Below are 15000 nucleotides of genomic sequence, written 5' to 3'. Positions count from 1 at the left end.
GTGTAGTGCTAGGTCAAAATGTGCCCCCGTTGGCTCCCCGGGAGCATGAATGACTAAGAAACAGTGTTGTAGTGTGTAGTGTAGAGTCTATAGTGTCCACTCAGTCTATAGGTCCCTGGCTGGGTGTAAAGGAATGTGTATACACCCATATTGTGTATTGGTACCAGTTAGAACCCTTTCGAGTTCCATGTACAGTAGAACCCTCTGTAGAAAGGGTTCTACCTGGTACCAAAAGGGTTGTACCTGCAACCAAAAAATGTTCTTCAAAGGGTTCTGCTATGGGGACAGCCGAAGAACCATTTAAGGTTCTAAATAGCACCTTTTTTCTAAGAGTGTAGGATGTCCAGGTTCACCATGGTTGCTCCTACTACACACCCTCTCCTCAGCCTGGGTTAACCGCAGCAGGGCCGGCTGTATGAGGTCAGAGCTCCAGTCAGCAGCACGGCCATGTGGTTCCCATCTTCCAATAACGTCAGGGTGATTTATGAGTGGGATGCCACACTCACAGCCAGGCCCAGCAACATCAGCTTGCCTTACTATGATATATCCAAGCCCAACTCCACTGGGACACACAATAACACTCTATACTGGCCTCTGTGTGTGTGTGTGTGTGTGTGTGTGTGTGTGTGTGTGTGTGTGTGTGTGTGTGTGTGTGTGTGTGTGTGTGTGTGTGTGTGTGTGTGTGTGTGTGTGTGTGTGTGTGTGTGTGTGTGTGTGTGTGTGTGTGTGTGTGTGTGTGTGTGTGTGTGTGTGTGTGTGTGTGTGTGAATGTTTAAACATGCATCTGCATGTATAAATGACTGTGTATGTTCACACTGTGAACTCACCATTGGGCGGTGGCTTGATGTCTGTGTCTCCTTGCTGGTTTGAGCTGTCTGATTGTCCGGATTCTGTGGAAGAGAGACAGAGAGACAGAGAGAGTGAGAGAGAGAGATGGTGGAGAGAGGTGGAGGTTAGGCAGGAGACAGATGCCTGGACGGTACCCAAGGTGAGGGGGCAGTGGGCGGAGGACAGCATAGGAACACTTTGGAAGGTATTTTAAATCCCCTTCTTTCCAGAGGCAGAATTGGGTCTTAGATTAAAGGTTTAACATTAGAGTCATGAAATGGCAAATCAAACACCAAAGACTGTACTTTCCAGAGCCATTCACGGTAGAGGAATCACTACTAATACTCTCTCCAGAGAGCATCAAGTATCAAAGAGGAATGGTTTGGTGTTCCAGTTTGAGAGATGAAACAACTGTGTGTTTGTGACATTTCTTGCCCCATTGTATCTCTGGCACTCCTTCCTTTTCTCTTTTTCTCTCTCTCCCTTACTCTCCCCACTCTCTTCTTCAGCATCCCTCTCTCTCAGGCCCAGGGAGCCACAGTGAACACACACACACACACACACACACACACACACACACACACACACACACACACACACACACACACACACACACACACACACACACACACACACACACACACACACACACACACACACACACACACACACACACACACACACACACACACACACACACACACACACACACACACACACACACACAGGGAGTCCTGTTTGAGTGCAGGCCGTTGGCACAGTGTGGCAGGTGAAGTTCCCATGTAACCCCAGCTTGCAGCCTCTCTCTCCCTCCACGCTGATGACTAGTGTAAGCTGAGGAGTGTAAATGTGAAGCCTGGGTCGGCGAGGCGTCATTGGGACTGTGTGTCTCACTCAGCTTTTTACCTTAACGACTGTGCACAGAGAGGCCTGTGCTAGTTTGGTTTGGCCCCGCTTGGTGCCATTCTTTCTCTGCTGCGTAATGCAACCTTGAAGAGCTTTATGGTTGGATCATATATACCATTCAAGCCAATTACCCCCACAGCACTGTAGGGTTTAAGGCAGTGTGGGCCAAGTATCCCCATTACCCCTACTACTAGGCCTCCCCCCTCCCTCCTCTCCATCTAAGCCCCTCAGCATCCTCGTCTTGGGGAGGCTAGTCCTGCCGCACCATTCACCCCACCGCCAAAGACGAGAAAACCAAAACAAAAGGACAGAATCGCCATATCACTGGTCTAAAAGGAGTCTCTTTTTCCCTCTCCCTGAATGGAGTCTCAGTCTCTCGCTCTTTCTCTCTACTCTCTCTGCTTCTCCCTCACTCACGCTGTCGCTCTGTGGAATCCTGGCAGCCATTTTAGCATTTGGCAGCCATCTTAGCTTTGGCGGTACCAATACATTCCTGCAAGTTGATGGTGCACCCACACTCGCTAGCACCCACACTCGCTAGCACCACACTCGCTAGCACCCACACTCGCTAGCACCCACACTCGCTAGCACACACACTCTCACACAGACCCAGTGGTATGGAAGATAAAAGATCTACAGAGGATATACACTGCAGATGGAGTGAAAATAAAACCACCAAAACCACCGTTTGTCTCCAGTCATTGTCTGCCGTGCTGCTGGACCTCTGCGAGCTGCTAAATGAAAAGCTAGACTGGACGACTGCAGCAGAGCAGCACTGACAAATCATCACGGAAAATAGGAGGAAATATAAGGAACACATCCAGACAGAGACCATTATTACATTCCTGTAAGAGGTAAATAAGGTGAACTCGAGTGCAAGCCAACATTTCAAGTGTTGGATGGTGTATAAGGGGACCATCTAAGTCTGTTGAGGCCCTTCATTTTGAAAATAATACAACCTAATGTGGGCATACTCCCACTATGTAAAAACATCTTAATATCCAATTAAACTTGAACCTATATATTATCTCATTTTTTTGACACAATTCAATATTATTATTATTTTTTTTTTAAAGAGTCTGAGTCATCCTAACAACAGTAGGGATACCCCTCCATTCAGGTGGTTAGTGAGAGGGTGAGCTGTTACAGCAGTCACACTGACTCTAATAGAACCTGACAGCCCAGTTCTGCCTCATTCATTCTCCCCAGACATACCAGCTGTGATCAATGCAGCTCGACACCTGCGGGCCCCCCGGGGACCATACACCCAATCAGACTGGGGCCAGGGGGTTTCCTGACTACTCACCTGGCCAGGGAAAACCCTGGGTCCTTGTTATGGTCTATAGTTAAGAGTTTTTCCTTGTCATGTCAGGAAAAACTGTCCTTAAATCAGACCACTGTTAGATCACCAGTCTAATCTAACGGAGGCCCCCTGGTGGTCTGGTGGAGTGTTAACAGCTTCAGTTAAATTCTAATAGCTGCTGTCTACTGTAGCCTACAGTATATGAACCTCCAACCCTACTGCATGGCACATTAGCAGTGCTAGTTTCCTGGTGCTGGATTCTGAGTGTGTTGGAGGCGAACAAAGGGAGGATGATGAAGGGATGAACAGGGGAGAGCTCATCAAACAGAGAGGAGATGCTCTGAGACAATGGAGAGGCTGCCCATTATTAGTGCTGCTGCTCTACAAGCCAACAGGGCTGGGAGGAGAACCACTGCCACCATTCCCAGGGTTACACACACACCAGCCCTACACTGCTCACCCTTATCTCCAGCACACAGTCGCCCCAAGGGCCCCTGTACACACCCTGGAGAGATAATGCATCACACACACTCTATTAAACAGGCATACAGTACATACACATTAACAGACTCACTCCCATCACATTCATACACACTACATACATTTGTCACTAAGTCTCCACATCATACAGTACATGTACACTAAGTGTACAAAACATTAGGATGGCATAGACTGACAAGGTGAATCCAGGTGAAAGCTATGATCCCTTATCGATGCCACTTGTTAAACCCACTTCAATCAGTGTAGATGAAGGGGAGGAGACAGGTTAAAGAAGGATTTTTAAGCCTTGAGACATGGATTGTGTGAATGCCATTCAGAGGGTGAATGGACAAGACCAAAATATTTAAGTGCCTTTGAACGGGGTCTGGTAGTAGGTGCCAGGCGCCCTGGTTTGAATGTGTCAAGAACTGCAACGCTGCTGGGTTTTTCACACTCAACAGTTTCCCGTGTGTATCAAGAATGGTCCTCCACCCAAAGGACATCCAGCCAACTTGACTGTGGGAAGCATTGGAGTCAACATGGGCCAGCATCCCTGTGCACATCTTTCACCACCTTGTAGAGTCCATACCCTGACAAATTGAGGCTGTTTTGAGAGCAAAAGGGGGTTGCAACTCAATATTAGGAAGGTGTTCCTAATGTTTTATACACTCAGTGTACTGACATTCTGGCTACAACACTTGAATACATTTAAAACACTATATCCCATAGACTGAGGAAATTACCATCACTGAACGTAGGCCTACACACAGAAGTAGAATGAATAGAAGGGGCGTCTCCATTGCGAGTGTACCCATAGGAGCAAAGCAGGAAATAAAAGCAGGAAGTGGACCCATCAATCTGTGCTGTGATTTGTTGAATCAGCTCAACTGACATTACAAAAAATACATTACATTGCATGAGCCACATCAGTTAACACATCATTTGAAAGACCATTCTACATTACCATGGAAATGATTGCATCACAATACCAGGCAGCCATTGCGAGCGTACCCATGAGTTCACACTGCCAGGGTTAGAGGGTTCCAAGGCCCTTCATTCTTATGTCTATGGGCCTACATGCTCTCAGCAGGACTCAGCATACAGTAGGTGTCATTATTCTACTAATCAAACACACCTGTGATTTGGATGCATCATAAAGACACACAACAATATATGATAAACACACTCTCACTGTGCCAGGTGTAATAGACTCATTTGCCATGCGCATATTCATAAATGAATGCGCTCGTACATACAAATAGGCACTTTTTGCCTACTTACCAGCCGGCTTAGAGCATTTGTTTATGCATTACAGGCACACATGAGCAAACAGCATGTTTTAATGGAATGTGCATGAACTGGAAGGGGATTTCACATGGCACAGTGAAAGATCAACATTGAGTCAAATGGCAGAGATAAAGCCAATGGTTCCACAGTCAAACTTGACGACAGGAGTGTGGATGGCCTCTCAGCAGGCTACTGTGCTCTGAGCCAGGGCTCAGCTCCGTCTCTTCTCTTCTGTCTCTCTTCACCTCTCTCCCTTTCTCTCTCTCCTTCTAAAGTACAATAACAGTCCTGGATTCCATCTCTTTTTCTCTGTATGTATTTATTTTCTCTTCTCTCTGCTTTGTTTCTGACTGCTGTTACTGTCTCTGACTCAGATATTTCTTCTCCCCCCCATCTCTCCCTGCCCATCTCTCTCCATCTCCCTGCCCCATCTCCCATCTCTCTACCTCTCTCGTTCTCTCGGACAGTCCTGGATTAGACTCGGTTGACCCGGCTGCCCTCGGCTTCTGTCTGCCACACGGTGGCCTGGTTCAAATGAAAAAATGAATATTATAGCCAGATGGAGGACAGGAAGTAGGTACACATACAACAGCTGGCCAGATGTGGCTCACTGTCATTGTTTGTGTGTGTGTGTGTGTGTGTGTGTGTGTGTGTGTGTGTGTGTGTGTGTGTGTGTGTGTGTGTGTGTGTGTGTGTGTGTGTGTGTGTGTGTGTGTGTGTGTGTGTGTGTGTGTGTGTGTGTGTGTGTGTGTGTGTGTGTGTGTGTGTGTGTGTGTGTGTGTGTGTGTGTGTGTGTGTGTGTGTGGTGATGGCTGGGAATGGCTGATGAATGGTTGGTGTGACATGGCACTGCACAGAGGAGGCATGCAAAGTATAAATATCAACATTAATGTGCTACTGTCATATGCTGTTGTGAAGTGTAAAGCTAACTACAAGTAAGTGTTACAATTAATGCTCATAATGCTCTCTGTAATAGAGTGCAACAAAGCTGCAGGCTACAGAACAGACGACCATGAGTAAATGAGGATAGTACGTCTGAATCTAAACAATCAGTATGCTGGCAAACAGCACTCTCTCTCTCTTTAAACAACTCCTCATCTGAGGCCAGCTCGTGTGTGTTCTCCCAGTGGCCGAGGGCCATGCCTGCAGTCAGACTCTCCCACCCCGGGTGTTGTGTCATTTAAGGATAGAGCGCCATGATTCCATTCACAGTGAAATGATAGGGTCCTTTCCTACGCCTGTGAGAGGCCTCTCTCTCTCTCTCTCTCTCTCTCTCTCTCTCTCTCTCTCTCTCTCTCTCTCTCTCTCTCTCTCTCTCTCTCTCTCTCTCTCTCTCTCTCTCTCTCTCTCTCTCTCTCTCTCTCTCTCCCTCTCCTCCCTCCCTCCCTCCCTCCTCCCTCCCTCCCTCTTTCTCTCTCTCTCTCTCTCCTCCCTCCCTCCCTCCCTCCCCTCCCTGTCTTTGATGGTAAACTGTGTGGGGCATGTGGGAACCCAGCTGTGGTGGACCCATATATCTCAGGCCTGTGACACGAGAGGAGCTGCCTGGCTGGAATCCCTCACACACACCCATGCATACACATACTGACGAACACACACATACACCCACACACACACACACACACACACACACACACACACACACACACACACACACACACACACACACACACACACACACACACACACACACACACACACACACACACACACACACACACACACACACACACACACACACACACACACACACACACACACACACACACACACACAGCTACTATATGTCTAACTATAATTGTAAGGACCTAACCAACCTAACCATAAACCTAACCACTAACCCTAACAATAACCCAAAATCTAATTCTAACCCTAAACCTAACCATAAACCTAACCACTAACCCTAACAATAACCGAAATCTAATTCTAACCATAAACCTAACCACTAACCCTAACAATAACCCAAAATCTAATTCTAACCCTAAACCTAACCATAAACCTAACCACTAACAATAACCCGAAATCTAATTCTAACCCTAAACCTAACCATAAACCTAACCACTAACCCTAACAATAACCCGAAATCTAATTCTAACCCTAAACCTAACCATAAACCTAACCACTAACCCTAACAATAACCGAAATCTAATTCTAACCCTAAACCTAACCATAAACCTAACCACTAACCCTAACAATAACCCAAAATCTAATTCTAACCCTAAACCTAACCATAAACCTAACCACTAACCCTAACAATAATCCGAAATCTAATTCTAACCCTAAACCTAACCATAAACCTAACCACTAACCCTAACAATAACCCGAAATCTAATTCTAACCCTAAACCTAACCATAAACCTAACCACTAACCCTAACAATAACCCGAAATCTAATTCTAACCCTAAACCTAACCATAAACCTAACCACTAACCCTAACAATAACCCGAAATCTAATTCTAACCCTAAACCTAACCATAAACCTAACCACTAAGCCTAAATTAGATTTTTTTTGTCTGTTTATTATTCTTGTGAGGACTTCTGGTACAAAAAAGTAAAACGTGTACACACACACACACACACACACACACACACACACACACACACACACACACACACACACACACACACACACACACACACACACACACACACACACACACACACACACACACACACACACACACACACACACACACACACACACACACACACACACACACACACACACACACATTTAAGTCATTTAGCAGACGCTCTTATCCAGAGCGACTTACAAATTGGTGCATTCACCTTATGACATCCAGTGGAACAGTCACTTTACAACACACACACACACCACACACACACCACACACACACACACACACACACACGCGCACGCACGCACGCACGCACGCACGCACGCACACACACACACACACACACACACATATTTAAGTCATTTAGCAGACGCTCTTATCCAGAGCGACTTACAAATTGGTGCATTCACCTTATGACATCCAGTGGAACAGTCACTTTACAACACACACACACACCACACACACACCACACACACACCACACACACACACACACACACACACACACACACACACACACACACACACACACACACACACACACACACACACACACACACACACACACACACACACACACACACACACACACACACACACACACACACACACACACACACACACACACACACACACACACACACACACACGCTCCCTAAATCTGAACATCAAATACAGATAGAATAGGTCACTATCACAGTGGGAGTCTGGGTCGTAAGGTTTAGCTATGACTCCCAGAGACCTAAACATCTTTGCTAGCCTGGTGTGAGCACACTTCCTTAATCACCATGTAAACACATAGCAGTAGGATTATGTGTTTTGAGCAGCATGTAGGTTTACAGTATATGATCTATATGTTTTTTTAGCGTAAAAGATATATATGGAGTAAAGGTATTTGATCAAATATGTACACATGCATGCTTGTATATCGTGTCGATGTCCCAAAAATGTTGATATCCAGAAGCAGTCCTTTTCACTCCATGATAGTGGGCGTGCACGTGTGGTTTCAAGTGCATGAACGTATATAGGCTACGCGTGTGTTTATGTGTGTGTGTACACAGTCTCCCCTCCCCGCACAGCAGAATGGGAAAGCCCCCGCAACCTCCCCATCCCCCCGTGCTCCACACCCACCCCTAGATAAAGAGCCCCCAGAGCCTCTCCAATTGGGTTTCTCTTAAGAGTTTTATCGGTATGTTGCTAAACATACCTTAATGCGTTTAAAATGTTCCAACCCCTCCTAATCCCCCAGGCTATCCCACACAGATGTTCACTCAGCTCTTTTATTGGACCATATTTAAACATTTAAAAAATCCCCACTTATTTATTCATTTCCTATCTTATATAACCATACATCATCAACTGACCATCCCCCCCACCCCCCACCCCCTTTCTCACCCCATATTTTGGCAGGCATTGTCATTGGACACCCGTGGTGGGTCCTTTGAGTTTAAGCTCCTTGGGCCAAAGAGGGCACCAGGTTCAGAGGAGACATTAGCCAGTGTAGATAGATTCCAATATATTACTGGACTTCAGTATTAGATCAGTATGTTGCCGTGTGATTAATTGCGAGGGTGTATAATGTATCCGTTTTGGTAAGAATATAAATATATCTACTGTACATGAATATTTCTATGAGATTGTATCTTAATGTGTATAAAATAGGCATCATACTTCCTCCAGAGCATGTGTCTCTAGTACGAGATAAGCATGTAAATTGTGTGAGTGTGCGTGAGTGAGTGTAGCAGTGAATGCATGTGAGTTTGTGTGCCTGTGTGTGTCGTCTGTGTGTGTCTCTGTGTGTGTGCTCTGCATGGCGGCCCCTGCCCTGTGCCAATGAGGAGCAGGTGTGGGGAGGCTGCCCTGTGTAGCCCGGTGCCCATCTGCGTGCCCGTCTGTGTGCCGCCTGCACCCACACCGTGCCAACACCACACAGAGCAGGGGGAGCCAGGGGGCGAGAGGGGGTGAGTGGGGCCTAAGGGGACTCAACCATGGGAGAGTGCAGAGGGGGGTGGTGAGGGTAGAGGAAAGGAGCTGGCGTCCTGCCCATGTATAACCCTCTCCCTATTCTCTCTCTGACGCTTTCATCTTTTATCTGTCCCTCTGCTGATCAACCAGGGTGTAAAGAGCCAGACACACAGTGCGACAGTAATTCATAGAGCAGCATAGGCCATTTAACTTGATTGATTGATGTATTGGTTTTAATTTGATATGACAGATAAATTGACCTCTGTGCTGATTCAAATGACCCTGACTTTCTGAGATCCCATGTGTTTCCTTTTGACATTTTACATACTGTTACTATAAGGCTTCCTCTCTGTCGTATCGTCTGAGATCCCATGTGTTTCCTTTTGACATTTTACATACTGTTACTATAAGGCTTCCTCTCTGTCGTATCGTCTGAGATTCCCAAAGATTGAAAAGCTGCCGCGGTCATCCCCGTCTTCAAAAGGGGGAGACACTCTAGACCCAAGCTGCTACAGACCTATATCTATCCTACCCTGCCTTCCTAAGGTCTTCGAATGCCAAGTTAACAAACAGATTACTGACCATTTCAAATCCCACCGTACCTTCTCCGCTATGCAATCTGGTTTCAGAGCTGGTCATGGGTGCACCTTAGCCACGCTCAAGGTCCTAAACGATATCTTAACCACCATCGATAAGAAACATTACTGTGCAGCCGTATTCATCGACCTGGCCAAGGCTTTCGACTCTGTCAATCACCACATTCTTATCGGCAGACTCAACAGCCTTGGTTTCTCAAATGATTGCCTCGCCTGGTTGCTCAACTACTACTCTGATAGAGTTCAGTGTGTGAAATCGGAGGGCCTGTTGTCCGGACCTCTGGCAGTCTCTATGGGGATGCCACAGGGTTCAATTCTCGGGCCGACTCTCTTCTCTGTATACATCAATGATGTTGCTCTTGCTGCTGGTGATTCTCTGATCCACCTCTATGCAGACGACACCATTCTGTATACCTCTGGCCCTTCTTTAGACACTGTGTTAACTAACCTCCTGACGAGCTCCAATGCCATACAACTCTCCTTCCGTGGCCTCCAACTGCTCTTAAATGCAAGTAAAACTAAATGCATGCTCTTCAACCGATCGCTGCCCGCACCTGCCCGCCTGTCCAGCATCACTACTCTGGACGGTTCTGACTTAGAATATGTGGACAACTACAAATACCTAGGTGTCTGGTTAGACTGTAAACTCTCCTTCCAGATTCACATTAAGCATCTCCAATCCAAACATACCCTCATAAAACTGATCATCCTACCGATCCTTGACTTCGGCGATGTCATTTACAAAATAGCCTCCAACACTCTACTCAACAAATTGGATGCAGTCTATCACAGTGCCATACATTTTGTCACCAAAGCCCCATATACTACCCACGACTGTGACCTGTACGCTCTCGTTGGCTGGTCCTCGCTTCATACTCGTCGCCAAACCTACAGGCTCCAGGTCATCTACAAGTCTCTGCTAGGTAAAGCCCCGCCTTTTCTCAGCTCACTGGTCACCATAGCAGCACCCACCCATAGCATGCGCTACAGCAGGTATATCTCACTGGTCACCACCAAAGCCAATTCTTCCTTTGGCTGCCTTTCCTTCCAGTTCTCTGCTGCCAGTGACTGGAACGAACTGCAAAGGTCACTAAAGCTGAAGACTCATATCTCCCTCACTAGCTTTAAGCACCAGCTGTCAGAGCAGCTCACAGATCACTGCCCCTGTACATAGCCCATCTGTAAATAGCCCATCCAACTACCTCATCCCCATACTGTATGTATTTATTTATCTTGCTCCTTTGCACCCCAGTATCTCTACTTGCACTTTAATCTTCTGCACATCTACCATTTCAGTGTTTCATTGCTATATTGTAATTACTTCGCTACCATTGCCTATTTATTGCCTTACCTCCCTTATCCTAACTCATTTGCACATACTGTATATAGACCTTTTCTACTGTATTATTGACTGTATGTTTGTTTATTCCATGTCTAACTCTGTGTTGTTGTATGTGTCAAACTGCTTGTTTTATCTTGGCCAGGTCGCAGTTGCAAATGAGAACTTGTTCTCAACTAGCCTTCCTGGTAAAATAAAGGTGAAATAAAATTTAAATAAATAAAAAAGGCTACTAAAAATATGCTTTAACAAGTGTAATGACTGTTTGGCCACCAGATGTCACTTACTGGCATTGGGCAGTGGGCACAGAACACATGCTAAAGAAAACTGCTAAGAGAGGTAAATATGTGACTGCATTCTGTGAAACAGGAGCAATAGCGGGAGGGGACACACACAGACCTATAGACAGTGTACAGAATCTACATGGACATACTGTATGAGTGTGTGACCCTGTGGAACGTATTGAGAAGGGAAGCAGCAGGCCTATATGACAGACATGAGAAAGAGTGGTTTACAGGGAAGTGGTGTGTGTGGGCACAGCCTGTGTGTGGGTCTGCTAGTGGGAGTGAGGGTCATGTGATGTCCCTCTGTGCCAGGGAGAGAGTGAGAGTGGGACAGAGAGAGGAGAGGGAGAGAGGAGAGGAGAGAGAGAGAGAGAGAGAGAGAGAGAGAGAGAGAGAGAGAGAGAGAGAGGAGAAGGGGGCTAGGGGGGTCACGAGAGTTGTGGGAACACCAGGCCTTGCCAAGAAAGAGGAGAGTAGAGAGAATAATAGGAATGAGAAAGAAAGAGAGACTTGTTGGCAGAGAGTGGGGGGAGGGGAGGAGAGAGGGGAGGAGAGAGGAGAGGAGAGGAGAGGAGAGGAGAGGAGAGGAGAGGAGAGGAGAGAGGAGAGGAGAGGAGGAGGAGAGGGAGAGGAGAGGAGAGGAGAGGAGAGGAGAGGAGAGGAGAGGAGAGGAGAGGAGAGGAGAGGAGAGGAGAGGAGAGGAGAGGAGAGGAGAGGAGAGGAAGAGAGAGTACAGCCATGATCAAAACTATCTCTGCAGGGGAGAGGAGAGGAGGAAAACACACACACGCAGCAACCAGGAGACAGGGCCAGTCCCGGTGTTAGGGTCACAGTCTGCCAACTCTGACCCTGTGTCTGGGGCCACATGCATGAAGTGGTGTGCTCTGATCTGGGCCTATCAATTAAGGAGAGAACAGAGACTGACCTGCCACTCAGGCTGTGTGTGTGTGTGTGTGTGTGTGTGTGTGTGTGTGTGTGTGTGTGTGTGTGTGTGTGTGTGTGTGTGTGTGTGTGTGTGTGTGTGTGTGTGTGTGTGTGTGTGTGTGTGTGTGTGTGTGTGTGTGTGTGTGTGTGTGTGTGTGTGTGTGTGTGTGTGTGTGTGTGTGTATTGGCAAGGGGGTACCACACAGAGAGCATATAGAGTGTGAACTTGTGAACTTTTGGCCAGCAGTTCCAGCGCCATCTTATGCCAGTCTACCCTCGGGCACAGGGCAAAGTCTTACCAGTAGGAACAACAACAAGCATGAGGAAAGTACTGGAATAGAATATTCCGTTCTCTTCCAGCAGGGGCATACGTCTATTTGCCTTTGTGAAAATGTTTGTATAACACAATGTGGGCCTCACAGTGCAGCTCTGCCAGAGGGACAGTATGTGGTGAGGTGTTGGGCTCCTTGGTGCAGCTCTGCCAGAGAGACCACAATACCATAACAGCAGTCATCTGCCAGGTTGTCTACCACGCCATGTAGGTTATAACATGAGATTATAACCCTCTTATATCACATTCTTATATCACACTATTTACACCAGTGGGCCTTAGTTTAATCCAGTGAGACATCAGGCCAAACATATTTAACGATTTATTTTGGGTTTGTGGACTATGCAAATAAATGCTCCCAAATCTATCTGGGCTTGGAGGACGTGTTTAACGAGGGCAGTAAAACTCCACACAAACACATAAATGCCTGTAAAAATAATGTGTGCTCTGCATAAATGCTCTTTCTAACTAATGAATTAGAGAGCGATGAATGGACATGTAAAAATCCACATCCTGTCTAGATGATGCCAAAGGCGTCTGTATGTATGTGTACGCTTATCTACATATTGAGTGCCAAAGTGTGTTTGTGTGAATGTGTGTGTCTCCTCTCCTCTCTCTTTCCCTGCAGAGTGTATGACTGTGTGGGTTTATGTCAATTTGTGTGAGTGTGTTGAATTAGGGAGCTTGGTGCAGCTTTCCTAAGTCGATGCCAGCTCATTGTAGGAGAGAGGCCAGTGACAGCCCTTATCTCACACACACACACACACACACACACACACACACACACACACACACACACACACACACACACACACACACACACACACACACACACACACACACACACACACACACACACACACACACACACACACACACACACACACACACACACACACACACACACACACACACACACACACAGAAGGCTGATCCAGGGAACTCAAGTCCCTGTCATGAAGGGCTTTCCCCTGAAAACACGAAGGAGGGAGCGAAATCAATCTTCCTGTGAAAAAATTGAGCGCCAACCGAGAAACAGATGAGCCCATGAGAAACAACAATCCGACAAATGGGGGCACCGATAGAGAATCAACCTCTGACCACCAGCTGTCTGCGAGTCATGGGCCCAACCGCCATTTGTCTGCCTGTCCTTAACTGACCCGACCTCAAGGTCATTGGCTCCGAGTCAGCGGGCGGGTGTGTGTTGCGCACACTCCTGCTATCTGTGTCAATGCTGGCTTTATCGCATGCACAGCAGATAAGGTGAATAAACAATCTGTCTGGACATCCTTCAGGGTTAAATGCCATGTGGGCCAGCCAGGACACCTAGCCTAGTGCTGCACACACAGACAGGTGCCCAGGCCTACTGCCCTCACATGAAGCTGTTGCCCAGGATCAGGGCCAATGGTGCTGGGACAGGGGTTACAGTCAAGTCCCAGGTTTCAGCCAGAGAGCACAGGCCCAAAGTTGAGTAGGATTTCGATAAGCTATGTTGCTGACATAACAACAATGGTGACTGAGTGGGGCCTGTGTGTGGGTATACTGTATGCATAGCTGAATGAGTAAGTGATGTGACCTCATGAAGTACTGCAGCAAGGCTTAGTTCATATCATTCAGCTTATGGAAGCACTCAGCTGCTCTCATTGTAAAGCCGATAATTGGAGATTTATTCCATCTATTAACTTATTAACCAAGATAAGACTGTAATACCTTTCTGCTTCCCTCGGTCTCAGAAAATCACCTCAATAATAAGAGATTATCAATGACAATCCACTAACACTATAATACGTATAACATTATCATTATCAATCATCACCATCTCTTGAAGCACTTCATCAGACATGTTTTACCATGTTTCAACTGTAGAGAGAAAGAGGGAGATGGAGACAAAGAGCAAGAGAAGGGAATAAAAGCTGTAATTGAAAGATTGGAGAGCCTCTCTCGTACAACAAAAGAGGGGCAGGGCAGGGCGGGGCAGGGCAGGGCGGGGCGGGGCAGGGCAGGGCTGTGCGGGGATGGGCGGGGCAGGGCAGGGCGGGGCAGGGCAGGGCAGGGCAGGGCAGGGCAGGGCAGGGCAGGGCAGGGCAGGGCAGGGCAGGGCAGGGCAGGGCAGGGCAGGGCAGGGCAGGGCAAGGCAAGGCTAACCCTAAATGTCAAATGGAGAAGCATGAAGGATCTGCTAG

The 15000-nt window shown here is 47.1% G+C and overlaps 1 protein-coding gene across 14 annotated transcripts in view; it reads right to left on the bottom strand.

The window, feature by feature from the left end:
• LOC124019626 (nuclear factor 1 X-type-like) overlaps nucleotides 1–15000 on the bottom strand; it is a 150907-nt gene that overhangs the window by 24748 nt on the left and 111159 nt on the right. For all 14 annotated transcript variants that reach the window (XM_046335013.1, XM_046335024.1, XM_046335021.1 and 11 more), the window contains one exon: nucleotides 828–890. In XM_046335013.1, coding sequence (XP_046190969.1) covers nucleotides 828–890 — 63 coding nt within the window. The remainder of the gene's footprint in view (nucleotides 1–827; nucleotides 891–15000) is intronic.

Source organism: Oncorhynchus gorbuscha, unplaced genomic scaffold (genome assembly GCF_021184085.1).
Source record: "Oncorhynchus gorbuscha isolate QuinsamMale2020 ecotype Even-year unplaced genomic scaffold, OgorEven_v1.0 Un_scaffold_645, whole genome shotgun sequence".
Classification (NCBI taxonomy): domain Eukaryota; kingdom Metazoa; phylum Chordata; class Actinopteri; order Salmoniformes; family Salmonidae; genus Oncorhynchus; species Oncorhynchus gorbuscha.
Note: the sequence above shows the minus strand (reverse complement) of the source record. Positions and strands in the feature narration are given on the sequence as shown.